The sequence below is a fragment of the Cornus florida genome, unplaced genomic scaffold, assembly GCF_030987335.1.
Source record: "Cornus florida cultivar Cherokee Brave unplaced genomic scaffold, ASM3098733v1 CherokeeBrave_3.0.0_Hap2_Chr08, whole genome shotgun sequence".
Lineage (NCBI taxonomy): Eukaryota > Viridiplantae > Streptophyta > Magnoliopsida > Cornales > Cornaceae > Cornus > Cornus florida.
In genome coordinates, this window is record NW_026775578.1 from 37,739,437 (window position 1) to 37,765,460 (window position 26,024).

At 37.4% G+C, this 26,024-nt stretch overlaps 1 protein-coding gene and 1 pseudogene across 1 annotated transcript; one reads left to right on the plus strand and one right to left on the minus strand.

The window, feature by feature from the left end:
* Window positions 1-6,050: 6,050 nt before the first annotated feature.
* On the minus strand, window positions 6,051-24,775 carry LOC132271331 (disease resistance protein RPV1-like). The gene is made up of 2 exons (XM_059772680.1): window positions 23,832-24,775; window positions 6,051-6,943 (listed from the first exon to the last, which is right to left on the minus strand). The coding sequence occupies exons 1-2, from the start codon at window positions 24,284-24,286 to the stop codon at window positions 6,763-6,765; spliced, it is 636 nt and encodes a 211-aa protein (XP_059628663.1). The 5' UTR covers window positions 24,287-24,775; the 3' UTR covers window positions 6,051-6,762.
* On the plus strand, window positions 12,283-12,381 carry LOC132272151 (small nucleolar RNA R71; annotated as a pseudogene).
* Window positions 24,776-26,024: the final 1,249 nt, after the last annotated feature.

Sequence of the window (26,024 nt, forward strand, 5' to 3'; positions counted from 1 at the left end):
TTTCATTAAAAACAACCAAGTCATCTGAGAATGATCATCCATAAAAGTCACAAAATAACGAAATCCACTAATAGAAATATGTTTTATTGGTCCCCATACATCTGAATGAACTAACTGAAAAGGACTAGCAATATGATTATTAGTTCTCGGTTTGAAAGATACACGACAATGCTTACTAAGCTGACATGTTTCACAAGACATGGACTCAATACGACTAAGACCGAGGACTTGACGTTGCAAAACTGATAATGATGGGTGGCCGAGACGACAGTGCCACTGGAAAGAAGACAAAGATGATTGAAGAGTCATAGGAGATGGTGCAAGATCAAAGTAATACAAGCCACCTACTTCATGTCCCGTACCAATCTTCTTCTTCGTCTTGAGATCCTGAAAAAGACAACATGTGGGATAAAATGTAACGGAACAGTTAAGAGATTTAGTAATTTTACTAATGGACAACAAATTAAAAGGAAATTGAGGAACATATAACACAGAGGAAAGGGACATAGAAGAGGTAAGATGAATAGTTCCCAAACCCAAAACTTTAGTTGATGATCCATTAGCAAGAGTAACACTTTGAGAGGAAGGAACAGACTGAAAATCAAATAAGAGATGAGAACTACCAGTCATGTGATCGGATGCGCCAGAGTCAAGAATCCAGGGACTCTGACTAGAGGACAAAAGACATGCAGGGGCACTACTTGATTGGGTAAAGGACCCCATGGAAGATGAGGTGGAAAGCCGTTGTTGAGACAGAAATTGAGCATACTCATCGCGGGGAATCGTGACCATAGCAGTCTCAATAGCCACATGTGGAGCAGTGGGTGTGGCAGAGAAAGAAGAATACCCATCATTAGAAGTCACTTGATGTGCATAGGAAGAAGGTAGCGGTTTCCCATGAAGATCCCAACAGTGTGTTTAGTAAGACCGTAGTGAGTGCAAAGTTTTGAGTCTCTGCCTCTGCCACGACCACGACCATGGCCACGACCACGAGTAAAATGACCACCATCGCTACGAGAAGACTGAAAGCCCCCCTGGTTCATAACTAAGGCAGAACGTTCACTGCTAGGAGGAGAAGTGACACCACTTGAAGCACCCCCTGAAGCGCCACTGGATAAAGTAGCACGCTGCAGTCTGGATAACATATCAGGAAGAGAGGGAAGTGCAGGGCTATCTAAAATTTGTGCTCGAACAGGTTCATACTCTTGTGACAATCCTGTGAGAACCCGAACAATATTAAAATCCTCACGTTGTTGTTGCATGCTTTCATATCAGAGGTGATGGGTTGATACAAGTTCATTTCTTCACAAAGTCCCATTGCCCGTGAGAGGTATTCTTCTAAACTGTAAGTCCTTTGCTGGAGGTCAAAAAATTATCTACGCACCTCATAAATTCGGGTTATATTACCAGTACCTGAATGTAACTGTTGGAGTCGGGTCTATATCTCCTTGGCAGTGTCCAGATATAACAAGTTCAAGCTACTATGAGGTTCAATACAATTTAGCATTAAGGAAATGATTTGAGCATCCCTTTGTTCCCATGAACTGAAATTAGCATCACTGTCTTTGGGTTTATCCTTAACTAAATGAGTGCCAAAGCCTTTGGCTTTCAGGAAAATGGCTACTGACTTAGCCCATAAAATGTAATTTTTGCCATTAACCTTGACTGAAGTCATGGGAGGATTGAAGGAGGTAGAAGATAATAGGTCTGAACAGGCAGCCATGGAGAAGATAACAAAAAAACAAACCTGGGAAAAAAAAAAATTACAGAATATATAGTCGGGCCGAATCTGGGCAGCCAGACCGGATCTGGGCAACCGGGCCGGATTTGGGCTGGATCAAAACTAGGTCTCTACTATCTCGGTTTTAATAAACCAAGGTTAGAATAGCATAACCGCGTAGCCAAACACGGCTGTTCTTCTTCACAACCCCACCGACAAACACCGGTAAGCATGTAGCAGCGACAGCAACCCAATTACAAGCAACGGCCCACTCAATAATCAGCGACACCACACCGAATCAAAACCTCTACAACTTCCGACCAAGAGAAAAGACAAATCGATGAAGCCTCACCTCTGCAAATAATGACGGTAGATGTCGGCGAGCTTGCTGACAACTAAAGCGACAACAACACGAGTGGCCAAAGGGGCTTCAGATCTGTCGATGACGATGACGAATGAGGCTCTCAACCTGCCGGCGATCAAAACTTCTGGCAAAGACACCAACAACGCACTTGCGATTCTAATCGTGATTCCAATCTCATACAAGAACAACACAATTGTCGTTTCCCACACCCATGAATTCATATAGCTCTGATACCATGTTCAAATTCCTGAGAGAGAGAATTTTGTATCTCATTGTATATTACCCTTAAGCCAAAAGAGGCTTATATAAAGGAAAAAAAGTGATAAACTAATTACATAATGTTACTTAATTACACAATAATCCTAACTACTATGGGTAATTACATAATGACCCAACAAAAAAATATATATACATAAACATTCTAACGCCATCCAAATAAAGTTCTGAAAAACATAGCATATCCCCCCATATTTCAGGACACTTTTCTAATTTTAAGCAGCCTAATATAATAAAAGTCTCAAGAGATTCCAAGTGAATAGCATTTGGACATCTCTTCAGATTTTTGCAGTCTTTCAAGCTTAGAAAAACAAGCCTTTTAAGAACTCCAATGGATGGGTGAACCTCAACCAAAGTCGTACAATCCTCAAGAATCAATGTCTCCAGATTTGGAATAACTGTGAAGTTTGGGGTCCTAGATAGCCTATGGGAGTGACGAAGGTTGATGACTTTCAACATAGCTAGAGGCTGTTAAAACAAATGGAAAAAATAAGAATAACCGGCTCTCATGAATACGACAGTTTATTCAATAAAGTTCAAAAATATATAATATTGATCATACCTTTATTTTCTTCCAAAGTTCTTTAATGCTGCTATAACACATACTCAATTCAACAAGATTATCTGCCTGAAAACTTACTGGCAAACAGCCTGAAGGGTATGCATGCCAATCAAGCCACCGTAACTCATTTGGAAGCTGTACAGGGCCTTTACTAAAAACCACATCGTGGACTTTGAATAAAGGCCCTGTACAGCTTTAGAATTAAGATCAACAACTTCTGGTTCAGGCAGTTCCAAGCACATGGTTTGAACTTTTTCCGTCCCCTAACAGTCGAGAGCACAAAGCAAAAGTAAAAGATACAAAATATAAAAAGACTGTTAGGATTACAAAATGTGGCTTCTTCATAAAAATGTCTGTAGTAAAAAAGGCTTATTTTTCATAAGCTATCTCACTGTATTCTCTGTCAACACGTTATAAACATCTGGTGTCGTCCTCGCGGTGGCGGCCAAATTTGTGCAAAAGTAGTAGACTAAGATGAGTGTGGCCAAGTTTTATATTTATAATTTACCACTACTACTTTCTACTAAAAATATAGTTAGGGCGAGTAGGGATCGTCCCAAGGGATTGATGGGTCGTATTAGGTTGTGGAATGGAGATTAGGGTTAGTAGGTCGAGTGATCAAAAGATTAGTTGGTGATTGAATTATACTAAGATGCAATTTAAACTAAAGTAAACAATTAAATGCAATAGAGGGAAAATAAGAGAGAGAGATTTTGGGGTTTAAAGATCACCACTAAGCATAGCTTTTTTACACCCTTAATGAATGATTGATGAGGGGGAAAACACGTATTGCAACAATAGTGTGTGTATGTGGTTTTTCAACAAGCATGGATGACCAATTAAGTATATATTGTCTAGATAACACAATGAATAGCACAATATATCAAACTAAGCCATTAATCCCTCTTTAAGCTCACAATCCAAACACATCACAAAATTAGCGAAATATACTACTTGCATTCATAAGTGTGGAATATCAAACAATAAGCATGGATTGTCCTCCCATTTAACATCTAAACTACAACTATACTACAATTAAGCTAATGACATGAAATTAAACTAATTAAACTAACGGAAAGACACAATCCATCAAGAAATGAGTATGAACCATCAAATAAACTATAAGAGCATTCTATTAAGCACTATATCTTGACAATCTCTAGATCTATAGCATCAATACACATAAACATGCATTAATAACACAAAATCTAAAGACAAACACATGAACATCTATTCTAGCATACATAGACATATGGATAGAATGAAATGAACAATTGGAAGCATTAAACCACACAAATCATTGAATAAACAAGATCTATGTATATAAATATGTCAAAACTTGTATCATAATACAAATCCCCTAAAAAATACATAAATCAGGATGTAAAAAGCATGCTTAGGGCTAACTCTAGCCCCAAGAGGATGTCTAGCCACTCATAGATGGTGTCCTCCAACCCTCAAGGGCTAACTCCATGATAGAGATTACTCATCTTCTTGGTTGATGGAAGAACTCTAAGCTTGTGTCTCTAGCCTCATCTTTTCTTTTTTTCCTCACTAAGAATATGATATGGAAATTATATTAAAAGTCCTTTATAAAAGTGGCTTATATTCTTATATAGGTAGGTTAAAAGTCACCCCTAATGAGCTGGGCTCATACACCAATATTCATCCCCAATGATTAGATATGAGACAACTTTTAATGAGCTGGAAATTACATTTTCTCGAACTTGGGGAAGTTCGATCGATCTCACCATCGATCGAACTTGGCTGAGATCTATCGAACTTAAGCTAGATCGATCCTCTATGGCGGCGCCTTTTTGGATAAAGACAAATCTGAGATATTTTGGGGATATTTTTGGAAAGGAGACAAAAGTGGTAGGCGGGGTGGTACAACTGGATAAGATGGAATCTTTTCAATCTATCTGAAGAAGGTTAGATCGATCGAACTTTGTGGGATCTTTGGATAAGGACAAAATAGCTCAGATCCATCTTGAAGTGCTAAGATCGATGAACTTTTGATCGATCGAATCATTTTTGTGATCAATCGAACTTGCTGAATTTCCACCACTTGCTTACTTTTTGCTCCTTTTTTTTTATTCATCTCAAGATTGCTTCAATTATGCTCTTATTTAGCTGAGTTAGCTTATTTTGAGGATATGTACCTGAAAAGGGCAATAACACGTAATTAGTCTAAAATGAGAAAGTAAGATAGATAAAGGTCCTAGAATACCTAAGCTTAAGGGGTTTAATTGCGCATTTTCCAGCGCTTATCACACCCCCAAACTTAAATATTGCTAGTCCCTAGCAATGAACTACAAATTAAAGGAATGAAATAAACAACTATACAACTATGAATCTAGAAAGCAATGAAATGATAGCGCCACTTTCGTAGGGATCAAGATTGCATTTAGCATATACAACAAGCCTTTTAAACCCCTAGGTTACCCTTAGTGGACGAGTGAAGTCTCGTGAGGGTTTCCAGAAATGATATCCACAAACATTAAGCTCATTCTCACAAAAGAAGCACTAATATTGCAAACAAGCATTGGTAAAAAATTACCTCAAGTATGCAATTTTTTAACCATTTCTAAGCAATCTCCCAAAATTTCAACATCAAACAAGAAAATATAGTCCTCCACATATAAAACAAAATGATCATGCAAATCAAAACAACACTAGAATCATTTTTGAGTGGACCGGCATCAAATGTGTTGCTATCTAAGCCAACTAAAGAAATGACCACATCCTTACCCTCAAACTAACATACAAATCTAGTCCCGATCATCAAAACAAAGAGTGAACCTTTTATTAAAGCTTTATTGGTCTAGGTGCGCTTATTCTTTTCACTCGAATTTTTTTTTTTTTTTTTTTTTTTTTTTTTTTTTTTTTTTTTTTTCTGTCCTTAAGGATCAAAGATGGAAGCATAGTGCAATGTGTTAATCTATTAAGCTTTCTAGTGATCCATGAGGTCGAGCGTTAGGTTAATGACTCCCAAACCGGACGGCTTTAGGGCATTAGGCGTTCAAACACCCCTAAAGACTTACAAGCTCAAATCAACTAGGTTATAAATCAAAACAACCTCCATCTAATCATTTCCCACTTCTCACCTTTTTGGGAGAAGTCTGCACTTTTTATTGGTTTTTGCAACTCTTTATTTATTTTTATTTATTTATTTATTTTTTGAACAAATAAGTTCAATTATTAACCTAGAGTTTGGGCCCTCCACCTTTCGGCGCGAGAAATTCAGTACTTGATGAGGCTAGAATCCCGGCTACTCAATGAAAAGGGATTGTTATCCACTTTTGTCAAAATAAAAGCTTTCAATGCACTACTAGCCCAATTGAGATATAATCAATTCAATAATCAACAAAGCATGCACCCCATAAATGAATGCTAGTGTGCGCCTGTGCTAGTGTAGAATCCTAGAGTAAATCTCAAAACAATCACAAAATCAAGATGATGTGGACCACAAGTGCAAGCAAGATATCAATCTTTCGAAAAATTTATTCCTAAATGGTATCCATAAGGCATACAAGGAGTATTGGACTCTCAAGTCAAGCAATTTTTAAATTTTAAGCAATATAGTCCTCAAAAGATCAAAATCATAACTAGTTATGAACCAATTATAGAAAATTCCTCAAATACACAAGTCATGCTCAAAATTTTGAATTGAAAGCAAATACTGCAATTAACACCATTACCGCCCCCCCAAACTTAAATAGCACAGTGTCCTCAATGTGCAAAGAGAATAAAGGAAAGAGTATACCAGTGCAACGATAGCAAAGAATGGCCGGGACACAAGTATCCAAAGTGGGTGGTATAACCTCCCTAAACTTGGGATTAATTGTGGTCCTGAAAAAATGGCACTAGATAAAAGTTCATTAGACAACAAATGAGATAATAACAGTGCACAGTGGACATCCAAGTGTAAATGGGATAAGAAATTGAAGTAAGAAGAGAGGAAAAAGGTGGTCCTGAAAAATTTGGGCAGTACTCTCTCACTGAAGTCATTGGAATGCACCTGATGGAGTCAATCACAGACAGATATATCAATATGCATATATGACATCCAAAAACAAAGCATGTATAGAAAATAGAAACAGTATCTATAGTACATCACAGTAAAGGGCCAACAGACTGGCCTAAAAAATATAACAGTATCAGTCAAATCACAGTCTAATCATAGATATGAAATGAGAAGGAGATAATAAAATCATGAAGAGGAGGTAGGACAGGCAGGGCGGACTCCGTGGATGTCTCTGGATAGATCTTGTAATGCGGCTAGGATATCTGTACGGAGTGAAGCAATATCAGCCCGGATGGAAACCATGCCATCCTCTAGAGTCTGCAGACGCTCTTCGAAACTGGGTATATGAACTGGAGCCTCAGGTACTGCGGGATTGGGAGAATGATGATCCTAAGCCTGCTCCTAGAAATGTATGGGCGACCCAACTGAAGAGTGATGCTCTGGGTCATCTGCGGGCTGCTCCAAATCAATATCCATATGCACGGCAACTGGATCGACTGGTACATCATCCGCTGCCTGCTCTGCTGCTGCTGCCGCCGCTTCTTGCTCCTCAACCTTCTCAACTGCTGCTGCAGCATCCTCTCGAAGACTCTTGATAAGAGCCTTGTTGTTCTTATCCGAGTCCTTCTTCTTGAACGAGCAGGCCCTAGACTCAAGACGCTCTTGTGGCTGGAAGGGATAGTGCTGGTCTCTCAGAATCTCTGTAATGAGATGGCCGAATGGGATAAACTTAGCCCGTTTGGGCTTGGCATTGCTGATGTAATTAGCATACAACTTCATCATAACGCTCCAGATGAGCGTAAGAATGGATAGACAGTGCCCTGTCTAGAAGGCGTACAGGGCTGTCAGATAGTCGCCACGCCTCTGTATCTTATGGCACCGAATCAAAGAACCAAAGGTCGTCTGGCAGATAAGTTCGAGTGGCAAAAATCTTGCCACCAACATAGTGACCTATAAGTGCCACAGCCATGTCTACATAAGAAGGTCTCCACAGAGTAGGATATGTATCTTGGAGATCGGGAGGGCAGACGTGTGGACATAGGCATGATCTGGATAGAGTGTCCACAGTAATACTGATAGAGTGGCCGTCAATTGTAGTTCGCAGCTCCGCCAGGTTACTCGGGGCAGGTCGGAGGTTCTGGAAGAACATCCGGACCAACCTCGGGTACACTGGGTATGCAACAGGGGCTAAGATGGCTGAAATGCCCCTCTGGTCTATATCATCATAAACTGCTCTAGTAAGGACAAACCGGGAGAAGAAGTCGATATCTAACACCGACTCATGCGCCACCTGAAGGCGTGAGTATCTCGGCAATGGCCGGTCTAAATCTTGGGCTGGCTGAGCTGGTGGTGGTGATGGAGATGGTATGTGCGCAGCCTCAGCATCAACCTGTGAAGAAGAAGATGCCTCAGCAGAAGACTGTAGTTTACTGTCAGATAATGGAGACTGAGGTGGAGTAGGCTCTACTGGCTCCTCTGTCCTTTGCCTGACTCTCCTCTGACTGTCCTCATGAATGGGGTCCTGGACGTGAGATGGACCTGCCTGGTCGTCTAATCTCCGCCTGGCTCCACGGTAAAAATATCCACGAGTAACAGTCTTGACCCTAGCCATGGCCTGCAAAATAAAAGTAAACTCAAAAAAGAAGTCTGTGCCGGTATAAAGAATTAAAGCACAGTTTATAGAATCATGCATGTCAAATAAGATAGACAAAACAGATAAGGCACATGAATTTATACAAGTGACAAGGAATAAGTGATATGGTGTGAAACATGCAAGATAGTATAGGTATGGAATGCATCCAATGTGGAAAAGACAGGCATTGGGTATATATAAGATAGCATGGAACACAAGGGATGATGTATAAAATGTGTGGTGCAAATCTGTAAAGTTCGATCGATCACAAAAATGTGAGATCGATCTTACTTCGATCGATCTGAAATGAGTGAGATCGATCTTACTCAGATCGATCTGAGAAAAATGTTCGATCGATCGAACTGGAATGCAGAACTCGAAAAGTCATAGATCTGTGACGTGGATGGCAAGGGGGCTTCACAACCAAGCTTGTGGGCCCCTCTACACAACAAATCAACACATGTGGTCACTTTCCTTGGCCCGTGACCCCCAAAATCAAAGATTAAAACTAAAAATATAAAACAAAATATATACATATATATACATATTTATATATAGCTTCAAAGCTTCAAATATGGCAATAATCAACATCATAACATCCTAGATCTAACATGGAAAGTAGGGATTTATGAACATAAAGCTTGAAATCGAAAGAGGGCTTCGAATCTTACCCAAACCGAGAGAGAAGATAAGATGCGAGTGAGATGCGAGATCCAAGATGAGGGAGATTCGAGATGAGGTAGAGTCGCCGGAGGGTTCGCCGGAGGTAGGGAAGTGAGTTTGCAGCAGCGAGGGACGAAGATGGGGTGTTAGATCGATCTGTGATATCGATCTAATAACCCTAGGTTTGATTGTTAAAAACATTCCTTTACCAGTTCGATCGATCGAACCGAAATCTCAAATCGATTGAACTGAAATCGATCTCTCCTCATTAAAAGATAAAAAATTGTTTTTGAAGCTTTAGAATTTTTGAAAAATTAAAAATCAGAAATTAAAAATGAAAAATATTTTTTGGATTTTTGAGATCTATCAAACCAAGATCGATCTCAAATAGGCTTCGATCGATCAAACATACAAAAACTTACAGACATGTTCGAACGATGAGATAAAGAGGCTTTTGGATGCAGGTTGGATGCAAGTTCAAAATTTTTCTAAGTGTTGTGACTGCAGATCGATCCAAGATGAAGTTGGTCGATCGAAGAACTAAAGATCGATCTAGGAACAAGTTCGAACGATGGGACAAAGAGCTGAAATATGCAGGTTTTCTTCGAACGATTGGACAGAGAGGTGATTGGATGCAGGTATGGAGTTCGATCAATTGAACCTCCTTGGAGATCGATCGAACTTGGACAAAATGCCTATTTTCAACATGAAAGTGCATGCAATCCTAATCACAGTTCTTAGCAATGTATATGAACCTAAAGCAAATATCTAGACTTTGCAATAAATAAAATTTAAAATAGAAATGAGGGAGGAATAGGGTTGTGACACCCTATGAAATGCACTAGTCTTTAACGTCTCTAGCAAGACGTTGGGCTCTTTTAACCCGGATCAAACATGTTGTAGTGCATCCCCTTCTCAATGGGGTGATAAGTGCTTTGAACTCTACCCAACAAATGGTTTCCTAGAGAACTTGTTGGATTAGGCTCAAAGGAAATTTTTAGTCCTTGGTCAAAATGATCTTTGGGCTTCCATGCCTTTTCAAAACAAGATTTGTCTTGGAATTCAGTGTTGAAGATAAACTTTTTGAAATGTTAGTTTCACACAAAGACTTTATGCCTTCACATTCATGGTCATGATATTTCTCTACAACATTCACTTCTTCATACTTGTCAAATGAATTCGGGGTTCGATTAAAGATATCCAACTACATCTTCATGTGGCCAAATGAGATCTTCATTATCCCTGTCCTACAATTAATATTGGCATTCGCGATTGCCAAGAAATGACGGCTAAAGATAACGGGAATTTGGCTCTTAGGATTTGGGATCGGTTCCGTGTTAATGACAACGAAATCAACGGGGAAGAAAAACTTATCAATCTTAATCAATACATCCTCAATGATACCCCTAGACTTTTTGATGGATCGGTTAGCAAATTGCAAAACCACCGACGTCGGTTTCAAGTCTCCTAAACCTAATTTGATATATACCAAGTATGGAAGAAGGTTAACACTTGCTCCTAAGTCTAGAAGAGCCCGATTAATGACATGATCACCAATGATGCAAGAAGTAGTAGGTGAACCGGGGTCCTTAAACTTTAGAAGAGTGTTATGTTGCAAAATAGAGTTCACTTGCTCGGTTAAGACCACTTTCCTAGGTATTTTGCTTTTGTTCTTCCTCTTTTGGGTGCAAAGATCTTTTAAAAACTTGGCATAAGCCAGAATTTGCTTGATTGCATCCAAAAGCGGAAGGTTAACCTTCACTTGCCTAAACACATCAATGATTTCATTGGTTTTGGCCTTTTGTTTGTCAATTGAAATGGATCCTTTTAGGGCATCCGAAAATGTAGCTTTTGGTTCAAAAACCTTTTCAGAAATTTTCTTTAAAGTTTCATCAACATAAGAACTTTTGAAATCATTTTACATATTTTTCTTTTCAAGATCACTTTTTAAATCATTTTTCAACACATTCTCATTTGAAAGATCATGCAAATGCAATGAAGGAGGAATATGATAAGAAACGGGACAGGTGTCAACTTTCGGTTGCACCAGTTCAGTCTCTTCATCGGATATGCCCACTTGGTTGTCCATAATCTTCCCACTTCTCAAGGTAGTCACCGCATTGACATGCCCTATTGTGTGACCTTCCGATGAGGAATGAGTCTCCACAACACATTGTTGCTTTGGTGAGGCATTCAAAGGCATTTTCCCTTTCTCTCTAGCATTTAAAATACTAGCTATTTGCCCTACTTGGGTTTCTAGCTTAGCAATGGATTGAGAATGAGAATGAAACAATTGCGTGTTCGCCTCTAGAGTGCTTAGAGTGGTCAAAACTTTCTCCTCAAAGGCGGGACTCCTAGAATTTCCTTGAGAATAAGATTGATTTGGAAAATGATAATTAGAAAATTAGTTTCCTTGTGATTGATATGGTCTATACCTTGGGAACCTTGGCCTTGCATTGGTGGTGGAACATACTTTCCTTCAAAACCACCTTAGGGAGGGTTTGAGCCTTCCCCTTGGCTTTTCCAAGAAAAGTTTAGATGGTTCCTCCAACTTGGATTGTAATGATTGCCATATGAATTATTCCCTTGAATAGCAAAAATAGTATTGGCTTGTTCATGGTGCTCACTTTGCACATGTCCATGGGGACAATTGGAAGTAGAATGTAAAACACTTGAACAAGTCATACATGATTCATTGGATGCATGATGGGAATGGTTAGGGAAGGAAGATACTTGGTTTGCCGAGTTTTGGTTGATCAAGAATTGATCAAACCTTTGAGATAAGGATTTCATCTCGGCGGCTATTTCATTGGAATGGTCGACTTGATGTAAGCCGACACTCTTCCTTCCACTTGAATTCATACCATTCTTAGAAGATAAAGTTTGATGCAAAGAATTTTCACTCATACTCTCATAAAGACGCCACACGTCATCCTCATGCCTATCAATGTAAGAGCCACCCATGGAAGCATCAACCATGCCCTTGTAATTGTCCGTTAAGCTCTCAAAGAAATATTGAACTAATTGTCATTTGGGCATATCATGATGTGGACACTTCCTAAGTAATTCATTAAATCTTTCTCATGCCTCATGGAACGTTTCCCCATCCCCATGTGAAAACTCTCGAATTGAGGTTCTCCTAGCATTGGTCTTAGAAACCGGATAGTACTTCTTCAAGAACTCTTATTGCATTTCTGCCCAAGAAGTTATTGAAAAAGGCCTAAAATTGTTAAACCAATATTTTGATGTGTCTTTAAGGGTGATTGTTAAACAATTTTAAGCCTTAAGACCTCTTTTGACATGTCCGTGTATCTCACGATGGAACATACTTCAAGAAACTCATCCAAATGCTTATAAGGTTCTTCACTTGAAAGTCCATGATAGTTAGGAAGCATTTGAATGGTTTGTGGTTTGATTTCATAGTGGTGTGCTCTAAACGGTGGCAATTGAATCCATGTGGGTGCATTATATTCATTAGGCACATAGTGATCTCTTAAAGCAAGGGGAGGGTTAACAATTGGAGGTGCAACATGGGCACCTTGATTGCCTTGAACTATGGGAGGTTGTAGAGCAAACATTGGCCTAGCCATTCCCAATGGAACTTGGCCTTGTTGTTGTGATGGTTGAATGAATGGCCTTGGCATGCCTAATGGTACTTGCATGTTATCATGATGCACATTGGGGTGGAGGATACCTTGTTGGTCTATGTGACCAAGGTCATCCACATGGTTGTCATTCAAATCCTCTATTGGCTAAATGGAGTGACGAGAACTACCTCTTCCCCTAGGATTACGAATAATCGATTCAAGATACAAATTAGGAGGGACAAGAGTAGGATTTAATGACCTACGACCATGCATGCACAAGCAAAACACAAACAAGTAGCAAACAATCAACAATCACTTCACCTTCACAACAATTCAACAATCAACAAACTTCCTCCACATACAATGATCTCATACTCCCATGCTATCAACAATATGCAAAGAACAATAAAATTTCCTCCACGTGGGCTCACAATTTATCTAAGAATTGAAATGCAAGCCTCCACGTGAGTCGACGATTTAACTAGAGATTGAGTTAAGAAAGAGCTCACAAAGGATCCTTTAGCACTTCAATTCAATTTTCAATTTTAGCCTTGCAAATTTTTTTTTAGATTTTAGCTTTTTCCTTGTTTTTGTTTAGCTCTTTGCTTAAAATGCTCATTTGCTCACTATCTAGCTTAATGCACCTAGTCAAATAAGAACCAACACAATAAGTAACCAAAATGAAAATGAAAATAAAGTAAAGACACGATCAAAAGAGTACTAATTCCTAATTGATTCCACAAATACGATGTTGCCTTTAATCAATCCCCGGCAACGGCGCCAAAAACTTGGTATCGTCCCCTGCGGTGGCGGCCAAATTTGTGCAAAATTAGTAGACTAAGATGAGTGTGGTCATGTTTTACATTTATAATTTACCACTACTAATTTTTACTAAAAATATAGTTAAGGCAAGTAGGGATCGTCCCAAGGGATTGGTGGGTCGTATTAAGTTGTGGAATCGAGATTAGGGTTAGTAGGTCGAGTGATCAAAAGATCGGTTAGTGATTGAATTATACTAAGATGCAATTTAAACTAAAGTAAACAATTAAATGCAATAGAGGGAAAATAAGAGAGAGAAATCTTGGGGTTTAGAAATCACCACTAAGCATAGCTTTTCCACACCCTTAATGAATGATTGATGAGGGGGAAAACATGTATTATAACAATAGTGTGTGTGTGTGTAGTTGTTTCAACAAACATGGACGACCAATTAAGTATATATTGTCTAGACAACACAATGAATAGCACAATATATCAAACTAAGCCATTAATCCCTCTTTAAGCTCACAATCCAAACACATCACAAAATTAGAGAAATATGCTACTTGCATTCATAAGTGTGGAACATCAAACAACAAGTATGGATTGTCCTCCCATTTAACATTTAAACTACAACTATACTACATTTAAGCTAATGACATGAAATTAAACTAATTAAACTAAGGGAAAGGCATAATCCATCAAGAAATGAGTATAAACCATCAAATAAACTACAAGAGCATTCTATTAAGCATTATTTCTTGACAATCTCTAGATCTATAGCATCAATACGCATAGGCATGCATCAATCACATAAAATCTAGAGACAAACACATAAATATCTATTCTAGAATACATAGACATATGGATAGAATGAAATGAACAATTGGAAGCATTAAACCACACAATCATTGAATAAACAAGATCTATGTATATAAATATGTCAAAACTTGTATCATAATACAAATCCCCTCAAAAATACATAAATCAAGATGTAAAAAGCATGCTTAGGGCTAACTCTAGCCCCAAGAGGATGTCTAGCCACTCATAGATGGTGTCCTCCAACTCTCAAGGACTAACTCCATGATAGAGATTGTTCCTCTTCTTGGTTGATGGAAGAACTCCAAGCTTGTGTCTCTAGCCTCCTCTCTTCTTTTCTTCCTCACTAAAGAATATGATATGGAAATTATATCAAAAGTCCTTTGCAAAAGTGGCTCATATTCCTTATATAGGTAGGTCAAATGTCATCCCCAATGAGCTGGGCTCGTACACCAATATTCCTCCCCAATGATTGGATATGAGACAACTTTTAATGAGCTGGAAATTGCATTATCTCGAACTTGGGGAAGTTCGATCGATCAAACTTGTGGTGAGATGATCGAACTTAGCTGAGATCTATCGAACTTAAGCTGGATCGATCCTCTATGGCTGCGCCTTTTTGGAGAAAGACAAATCTGAGATATTTTGGAGATATTTTTGGGAAAGAGACAAAAGTGGTAGGTGGGGTGGTACAACTGGATAAGATGGAATCTTTTCGATCGATCTGAAGAAGGTTGGATCGATCGAACTTTGTGAGATCTTTGGATAAGGATAAAATAGCTTAGATCCATCTTGAAGTGTTGAGATCGATGAACTTTCGATCGATCGAATCATTTTTGTGATCGATCGAACTTGCTGAATTTCCACTACTTGCTTCCTTTTTGCTCCCACTTTGCTTATTTCTTTGATTCATCTCAAGATTGTTTCAATTATGCTCTTATTTAGCTGAGTTAGCTTATTTTAGGGGTGAGCAAATAATCCGTCAATCCGCCAATCCGGTCCGAACCAATCCGATCCGTGTGGTTCAGTTCGGTTTTCAAATCTCATGGTTCGGTGATGGTTTGAAAAATCTGTAATCCGGTATCCGCGGTTCGGTTAACGGATTGGGCCCTGAAAAATCCGATCCGAACCGTTAACCGATCCGAACCGATCCGTTGCCAATCCGAACCGTTAGACAAACCGAACCGAACCGTTACTAAATAATATATTAATATTATATATATATATATACACACACACACACACACATTATAATGGTATATCATTTTTTTTTTTTCTCTTTATTCATTATTCTTTTTAACTTAACCTAACCCTAACTCTGCCTCTTCATTACGACATTTCTCCAATCTCATTTCAGTCGCGCCTCTCCCACACTAACTCAGCCTCTTCTCTTCACCCTCTTCGCCTTCGATCTTCTCCTCTCGCCTCTATGAGTCTATGACACTCTTCGCCTCTCCCAATCTCTCGTCTCTCAATCCAACACCTCTCAACCATCGTTCACCAGATTTGAAGCAACGGCGACCTCTTCGACTGGATCTACCTCTTTTCCGGTGAGTTCAATCTTTTTATTCTCCTCTTCTCTGAAATCTTGCGAATCTCCATCACTCATCATAAGGTACACAATCTCTCTATACTTTCTCTCTCCATCACTCATCCCTTCCTAGGCCCCAATCTCTCTCTACTTTCTTTCTTTCTTCAAAATTTCAGCTTAAGAATCGCAAACCCTAGAACTAGAAATTACTACAAGCAGAGGAAAGGGTTTTACAGATAAAAAAATGAAGACTCTCTGATACATATTTTATGTATTTTTCTTGTTTCTCTGGAATCTTCTGAGTTGATAAAGGTTTGGATTTTTTGCTTATTTATTTTTTCAATATTGTAATTTGTTGTAATCTGATCTGAGCTCTATGATTCAAATAAATGAGCTTTCATTGTGTATCTGTTGTATATGTATATCTGTTGAAATTTGCAGTGGATGGGAGGGGCAAAATGGAAAGAATGTTTGGGATTTGTTTCTGAACTGAAATGTGATGCGATGACCATTCATTTAGCTTTTGTAGTTGAATGCTTAGATCTAATTTACTTCTATTGCATGTTCGAATTGGTGTGTATGACCAATTTCTATGTTTTTTTTGTGTTTTGCTCTTTGTTGTTCTTGTTCGCTTCATGATGTGCATTGTGTGACTGTTTTTTATAAGCCCAATCCATGAAACCGAACCGAACCAATCCATTATTCCATGGATCGGTTTGGTTCGGATTGAGAGTTACCACGGATCGGTTTGGTTTCAAATTTAGCCAATCCGTAAGGTCCGGATTGGTTTTAATTTTACCCCAAACCGAACCGATCCGAACCGTGATCAGCCCTAGCTTATTTTAGGGATAAGTACCTGAAAAGGGCAATAACACGAAATTAGTCTAAAATAGGAAAGTAAGATAGATAAATGTCCTAGAATACCTAAGCTTAAGGGGTTTAATTGCGCACTTTTCAGCGCTCATCAACATCATCTCGAAGCCACAACCTGCTACACTTCCTAGACACTTGAGATTCTTGATGAACAATATACCAACCCATTTCTTGTATCAAATCATGAATCAAAAACAGATTGTTTGAAATAGTTATGAGAGACTTTTCAATTCCAATCCCTGGTCAGAAGCCACAACTGTCGAGTATTCTAGTTACATAAAATTTGTGATTCCCTTTGAAGAAGCATACAATATCAAGGAAAATTTCCTTTTCCATTTCATCCAGTACGTCAAAACTGATTTTAAGCACTTGAAGAATTTATGTGTTAGGAATTTTGTGTAGCTTAATCAATGTGCTTTTCTATTCATCCATTGTTCTACCATATAGAAAAGAACCCAAAATTGTAACAGCTAATGGAAGGCCACCGGCATAATCCACTATCTGGTTTAAGAGCTCCAGATAAGGAAAATTTTGTTTGAAGGCCTTACAACAAAGGGGCTGGAGAGCTTCATCATTATTCAATGCTCCAACTGTGTGAGTTTCATTCAAACCATGAGCAGTTAGCAAATGTTTATTTCTTGTCGTTACAATGATTCGACTCCCAACACCAAACCAACAATGCTCCCCAGCTACTGCATCTAGTTGCTCCCGTTGATCCACATCATCAAGGATGATAAGAACCCTTTTAAAACATAATCTGGACATTATTGCTTCTCTAATAGTATCAGTTATATTACTCCCTATAAGGACTTCAGAAAGGAGTTGTTTTCGTAAAGCTTCCAGACCTTGTTTTTTTTGAGATTTCTCTAACATTTGCAAGAAAACAGCTACCCTCGAACTTATGATAGATCCGGTCATAAAAAGCTTTGGCAATCGTTGTCTTTCCTATTCCCCCCATTCCCCATATTCCTAAAAAAACGAACCTCGTCCAATCACTCACACAACAATGATTCCATTATCTCCACACGAGACTCCACTCTAACCAGATCTTGGGCAACAATTGGAGATGTATGGTTCAGTTGATTGAATATTTCTTCAACTATTTGTACGATACATTTTGACTCATGCCTGTAGAGTGTAGGGTTATAATCTTAACCATGTGGTAAGTTGAAAACTTGAAATTAATAACAATGAAATGAAGAAACATTAATAAATGCAATGTTGGTTAATTTTATATTGAACTTCCCTAATAAATGAACTGTAATGAGAAATTGAAACAACTACACGTCAAAGTATATTGACACATATTTATGACATTCTACACAAGTTGCCTTGGTTTATGACACTTGATATTTTATTTAGAATTTATTTATTTATATATTAGGAAAGTGCCAAAAAAAAAAAAAAAAAAAACCCTACTACGTACAGAATGTGCAAATAGCCCCCTAGTGTTCATAAAACCTCCAATATTTTTCAAAATTAGAAAATAAGGCATTTCATCAATTTGAAGACTAAAATATGTAAATTTCCCTTAAGACAATAAAAATAAAAAACACTGAATTAAGTGTTTTCTCTCTCTCCGTTCTTTCTTATTTCTCTCTCTATCCCTCCGATTTCTCTCCTCTCTTTTGTCTTGCTTCTCTCTCTTAAGGGTGGCAATACTCGACACGACACGCTAACACGACTCGAACACGACATGAGATAAATAAGTTTGGCTTAATCTTGTTTGTGTCAACCCAAATTGACACGGTAATTAAACGTGTAATATTCGTGTTAACTTGCCAACCCGTTCATAACCCGATTAACTAAACATGTCGTGTTCGTGTTAGAAATGACCAGTTTAGCTAAACGTGTCGTGTTCGTGTGTTTGAATCTAAATTTTGAATCAACCAATCTACTTGCACATAGAGCAGTTAACTTGTTTGGCTGGAACAGTATACTGATTCATGCAGATAAGTCGACTGAAGCAATTATCCTTTGAGTGCTTAAACTAACCGGACACTTTCAGTCAACTGGTCCAAAAGAATCGGCTGACTTCAAGAGTCAACCTTTGGGTAATCTTTGCTTTGTATATAAGTCAATTGACACATTGTCAGAGTCAACTAACCATTTAAGCTTTAGCAAGAGATGTCATTCGAATGTTTGAATCGACTTAAGTTCATATGAGTAGCCGACTACATTGGCCTGATACAAATGATATATCCCATCTTTTGAAGTCAATCAAGGCACAATTCCATTCCAACTTACTTTAGGACTTCAAAGATTTATATGACAAGTTCAAGTCCTAATCCTTTCAAGTCTGGAGACCATAATCATATTTATGAATCAATTTGATGCAAGGTCCTTGACTCTACTACATGTGAATTAATATTGACTATTAAAGATATTCCAATTTGGGGATTGAAACAGTTAAGTACGAAGCCTTGTATTAAACCTAGAGAACAATCCAAATTATATGAATTAGGTATTTAGTCCTGGTTTATGTTTCTCAACAGTTGAGTTCTTCCAAAGCTTATGAAAGCTTGAACTAACTCAATTTTAGCAAAGGCCTTATGATATATATATATGAATGAATAAGGTTCATGGCCAATTGCTACGGTCTAAGGACATGCAAATGATATGTAATGTCCCAAGGCTCACTCGGTCAAAAGTGGAGCTTTCAAGTGAGTTACTTCAAGAATGAATTTACAATGAATTATAGTCGTTCACCCAAGCCTATTTACCCATATCCCGATCTCCAATGATGTCCATGGGTTGACTTATTGATGACTAGCTCGTCTTAACTTTGATGCCTCTTTGTTCTCGTGTAGAAGTCTATATCTTAACTTCATCTCATTCAACTTTAGAGGTCTTTTTCCTACGTCATTATCATTGAGCTTTGAGTATGTCTTCTTTAAGTGTTGGATCCTTCATGGTCTCTGCAATTGACCAATTAGCTCATCTTGAGTTTTCATATAACCATAAACTGCTTAGCACAAACTCAAATGGATATTAAATACCAACACCTTCAATGAATTGTTATCATCAAAATGGTTCAATTACCCTTAGGCATGAACCCTTTAGGTCAACATACCCCATCTGTAATACAACTATTGTATGTGTCATGCACACCTAAGCAACTCAAAAAAAAAAAAAGAAAAAAGAAAATTGCCCTTACACCATCTCTTTCACTCAACCACCACCACCTCCTTTGTTCTCTCTTCTTCACCTCTCCACTGCCACCACCTCCTCTATTTTATCTCTTTTAATTATGATCCAATCATATATATATTTACCATTATTAAAAATATATATATATATACAGAGTAATATGTGTGTATATAAAGATACCAAAATGCAATATTAATTATGGTATATATGTAAATATATATGGTATTGTATATTGTAGGAAGATGTTATGTTAGAGAATATAATTATAGGAATGATTAAAACCCTTAATCAATCCTTGATAAAATATTGATATGAGTGAATCATGGAAGTGATTTTAGGAATCTTTCCTATATCATATTTACCACATGTTTGTCTTCTTTCACCTATAAATAGAGATGTTCAATGTATGCAAAAACTAAGAGAAAATATTATAAAAGTGATGTAGCCCTTTGGGCTCTTTGTGCCATGGATGTAGGCCCTAGTGGTTGAACCATGTAATATATTTGTGTTTCTGTTTAATTTCTCTCCATTTATATTTTATTAATTACAATATACTATCAGAGCCCAATTTCTCTCCTCTCTTCCTGCCACTGCCAAGGTATAGAAAAACACTAGGGCACTCACCTAGTCACCTGGTGTGTGCGATAGTGTAGGGAGGATCTCTTCCCCAGGTTTGGACCCCTATTTTGGGGTATTCCCTTAGGGTTTGAAATGTGTTAAGAGTCTCTCAGTGCTATTTGTGACTTGTTTGGGCTACCAGTATGTTCAGTAGCATTGTTTTTTGCATTCGCCATGTGTTTGGTTCTATTTGTGACTTGTTTGGACTGCTGGTATATTCGGTAGCATTGTTCTTCATCTTCACCATATCTCGGGCAATTTTTATTGTCTTGTTCTTGGTCTGCGTATTTGATATTTTATCGCTAGTGACATCATCATTGTGGTTATCATTGGTGCTAATTGTTGATCACTCATGCAATGGTCTTCGTTCTTGTGTGTTGGCGATTGTCTCAATAAATAGCCATTGTTGTTGGAGATTGTGGTGATCATTCATGTGTATATCATTGTGTGTGTGTGTGTTGATTACTCAAGCAATGGTCATCGTAACTTGTGTATTGGCAGTATTTGATTATCATCAGGTTGCCGACTGTGTTGGCCCTTGCTGATTGTCGTCGAGTTACCAACTGTCTTGTGGCTTGGATTTTGGATTGTGTGACATCATTGTGCCTATGTGTTGGCTACAACATCACAAAGAGAGGAATACACTTTGGATATTCTGAAGTTGCGAATATCTTCACCAAATCGTTGGAAAAAGATCCGTTTAATGATTTCATATGCAAGTTGGGCGCTATTTCCATAACCCTCCAACTTGAGGGGAGTGTTGGAAGATGTTATGTTGGAGAATATCATTATAGGAGTGATTAAAGCCCCTAAATCACTCCTTGACTAAGTATTGATATGAGTGAATCATGGGAGTGATTTTAGAATTCTTTCCTATATCATATATATTACATGTTTTTATTCTTTCACCTACAAATAGAGGTGATCATTGTGGGTAAATTTTTTAGCAAGTTTAGTTAGGTTATAATAGTTTACATAGTACCCAAAGACTGGCAAATGATTTCTCCTTATGATTTCTCTATTATATTTACCATTTACCCCAAAAAAAAAAAAAAAAAAAAAATCATAACTATAAAGTTTATAAAATTAATTCTTTCAGTAGACTTCGGTTACATTAAGGAAGTCAAAATGAATTTAATTACGTGCATTGCACGTGTATTTTTACCTCCTTTTGATCTGAAACACTTGAATAGATGGTTAATGAATTCTAACATTAAAAATAAATAAGTTAAACACAAAAATTATAATTAGTATTGGACAAAACTTTTCCATAAAGGTATCCATTGAGAATAAATGTCTAGACATAGTGGGTGAATCATGTTCGTCTATCTGTATTGTAAGCTTCAAGTGGTTCCTCCTCATATGTATGCTAAGTATTAGATTATGGTTAGTAGCTTTTCTCTAAATGACTAGCATATTTCTAATCTCACTCATGCCATTTTCTTTTAATAATATTTTCATTCTTTCATTTATATTACTATTTATGATTTAGAGCCATAAAATATATATATATATATATATATATATAAAGATTTTTTAAGTAGGTGAATTGCACATACATTTTTAATGGTATACTCAAAAGTACAAATACATGCAGATGCCTTGATAACCCAGTGGTTAGTGCCTCAAGTGGATTTTGGGAATGCCAGGAATCTAACTTCTAACCCTTCCTGCCTTGTAAAAAAAAATTTGTACAAATACATAATTTTGGGATCAGGCTGTGCTTGGGGTATTTTTTGGATAAAGAAAACTAATAGTAATTAAGATTATTAAGTGCAATCTAAATTTAATTGAGGATGAGATATTTTCAGTCCAAATTGAAACAGAATTTGTAATAATAATTGTCCAAAACCATAAAAGATCATATTCGATTTGAATTGGGTTGGTTTGAGCAACACTTTAGTTGTGATGGGTTGATAAATTCAAAGCCAAACTATAATTCGTAAGCTTATGACTGACCACTCCTTAAAAATTTCTTCCCCGAATGAGTGTTACAATTTATTGTGATAAGTGATGAGATATAAATTATAGGTTTTTTTTTTATTTATTATTATTATTTAGTTGTACCATTCTTGTTGTCAAGGATGAACCCACCAAGGTAACCGGCTTATTTACTTAACTACTCATAATTTTTGCTAATTTTTTTAAAAATGCCCCTACTAAATTTTTCAAAATACTCCACTACATATAATTGCCCCCACTGATTTTTTTGGGTCCAGATAGTAAAGTAACCGGCTTTCTCTCTCATTTTTTCACTCTTTATTTTCCCATATCCATGGTAAAATGAATATCTCGCACTCTCTTTTCTCACTAGCTCATTTTTTTAAAAAATATCCCATTAATTTTCTTGTCCCTATTGTTATTTTTATTACACATTAATTATTATGATTTGGGAATTTTTCAACATGAGATTAATGAAAATTAATTTTACTGATATAATTAATAGTAGTCATTCCCATATTCGTGTCCCATATCTGTCTCTGTATTTCTTAGACTGTAATCTACTCTCTCACTCTCGTTTTCTCACTCTCTAATATTTGCCTCCATCTATCCTCTCTCATTTTTGTAAATGTAGTAAACGAAAATATTATCAACTAAAATTAAGTTTTAATATTTGTCATTTTTTTAAAAAATAAATTATCTTCATTTTATTTTATTTTTTCCAATAATGCCCCCTCTACTTGAAAAAAAAAAAAAAAAAAATGGTGCCCTGTCTCAAAAGTTCCTAGCTGAGTGACTGCTAATTGTTAAGGAAAATTGTAGTTCATGAGGGTTTTTTTTTTTTCTTCACACGCTGTCTCCGAGGATCGAACCCATCTCCCTTTGGGAAGTAGGAACCTTGTACCGCTAGGGCACAGGCCTATTGATAAACAATTATTAATTTGAAGGAACAATTTATTGCTTTATGATTTTGAGAATGGACAGTTCTTGAACTGCTGTCAAGTTGAATGGAAAATGATCTTCTGAACCTAAACTCAAAGATTAATTTAAACATGAATTTCGGATAAATGATCGGGCTGGGTTTAGTACGGTGAGTGCAGCTTGAAAGCAAACCTCAAGCTTCCCAAATTGCACGACATTTAGGGTTGAAGGGTATATTCAAAATGTGATTTATTGATTATTTCTTTCAAGAGTAAGTTAGATACAGGTATTATTGATATGTTTATATAATCGGATGCAAGTGTATATTGTCATGTTATATAATTCAAGAATATATATATATATATAATATGAATTTGTGGTAATTACCCGTTTGCTGTATCCCGAACGCTATATCCGCTTATATTTGCTGCATCCACCAGAGCTGTCTTCCACCTCTGCACTTTCTCCATGCTCCCACTGAAAGCTTTCTCATGAATGTGGAAGGCTGATTCGAAGCTCCCTGCTTGTTTCCGGACTTCCGAAGGATCCACATCATAGAACACTGGTACCACTGTTTGCCCCATCGTCTTCTTGCATTCAAGGATTTTCGCGAGTTCATCCAAACACCACTTGGAGGAAGCATAGTTTCTGGAGAAGACGATGAGAGCGAACCTCGATTCTTCGATGGCTTTCACCAGTGATGGTGAAATATCTTGCCCTCTTCTGAGTTGCTTATCGTCTTTGAAGGTGTAGATTCCTCTCTGAGACAAAGCAGCGAACAGATGGTCTACAAAGTTCTTGTGTCTTCCCCTCTGAAGCTCAAGAATACATCGTAATTCCATTTAGGGTTAGGGGTTGAAGAGGAAGACACTGTGTGTGTGCTCGTGGAAGCCATTGGGAACCAAAAAGCTTGTGATTGTGTGAAGGATAGAAGGAACAATTGAATGCTATTCAGTTTCTGTGAGGGTTTGGTTAATTTGTATACGGTGCTTCATATATAAGCAATTACGTGGAAATGCCAAAGCAACGATGGAAAGTCAAGTGGAAAGGAAAATATTTATGTATGAAAGTCAAGATCTACTCGTATGAAAGGATGATCCCCAAAATATATTTATGTAGTATATTTTTTTGCCAATAATTTTATTTAGAAGGTCAAAAGTTTAATTTTTTTTTTTTTATAGGAGCAATTGATTCTAGATATATATATATATGGAAATGAAAGAGATGGAGCTGCCAAATGTTACAAATTCTAGAAGACCAGAGGGAAAGAAACTAGTTTATAACGATTCCCTTCGGTGTAGTTATTGCCGGAAGAATAGGCACACTAGGGAGACTCGTTGGAAGTAAGTGTTCCAAGGAATATTTGCCACATATCATATTCGAATGAAAAAGTGATTGGGTATAAAGACGAAGGTATGCAACACTACCTCATAATTTGAGTTTTTGGATAAATGGGTAAGCGTCTATCCGTTATAGTTAGTATCAGAACCAGACTCAGTCTTTGATCCGGTGTCACGCCAAGCGCCCGGCTAAAAAGGCGTCCAGATGAGCCACCCCAGGTAGGCAGGGTAACCCGACAGCAACGAGAGCGTTGCGAGTTCAGGTGGGAGAGAATGTTACAATAGAATATTTGTCCCACATCGGATTCGGATGGGAGAGTGATTAGCTATAAATAGGTAGGTATTACTTAACAGTTCGAGTTTTTGGGTAAAGAGGCAAACGCCCACCCGTTACAGAAAATAGTCGGAAGAGACCTGAGAAATGGAGTTCAATAAAGAGGAGATAGATAAACTCAAATAGTTTATTTCACGACTAGAAAAACCTGAGGGATACATCCATTTTACACAAACAGGTAAGAATTCTCTAGCTTCAAGTGTCTCTAAAAATCAGTTTTCTAGTCCTTGGATCATAGATTCAAGGGCTTCAGACCATATAACCAATTCATCAATCAGACCATATAACCAAGTCATTAATTCTTTTTCTCAACCTACAGCCCATGTCCAGGAAATCAGAAAATAAAAATTGTTAATGAAACCTTAGTCACTATAGCTGGTCGAGGGAACATCTCCTTAACTCTGTCCTTAACTTTGAAAAATGTTTTACATGTTCCCAAACTATTGGTGAATTTATTCTCCATTCCTCATATCACTAAGGATCTTAACTAGTTGAGTGACATGTACATCACAAAAATGTGTTTTTTAGGACCTTCTTAAGGGGAAAATGATTGGGCATGCTAGAGAAAATGGGGGACTATACTCCCTTAAAGCTGAAAGTGGCACAATAGATTCTACTCCTGTCAAAAAGCCCTACATTTGATGAGGATCAAGTTTGGTTATCCCATTTTCATCTTGGTCATCCACCTTTTTTATTGTTGAAAAAAAAAAAAAAAAATGTTTCTTGCCGTATTTGAAAAATTGAATGTTCAAAATTTTCATTGTGATGTTGTGAGTATGCTAAACATCATCGTGTGTCATTTCCTTTGAGTAATAAGAAAAGTTATGTTCCTTTTAGTTTGATCCATACCGATGTTTGGGGGCCTACTAGAGTTCACACTATTTCTGGGGTAAGATGGTTTGTTTT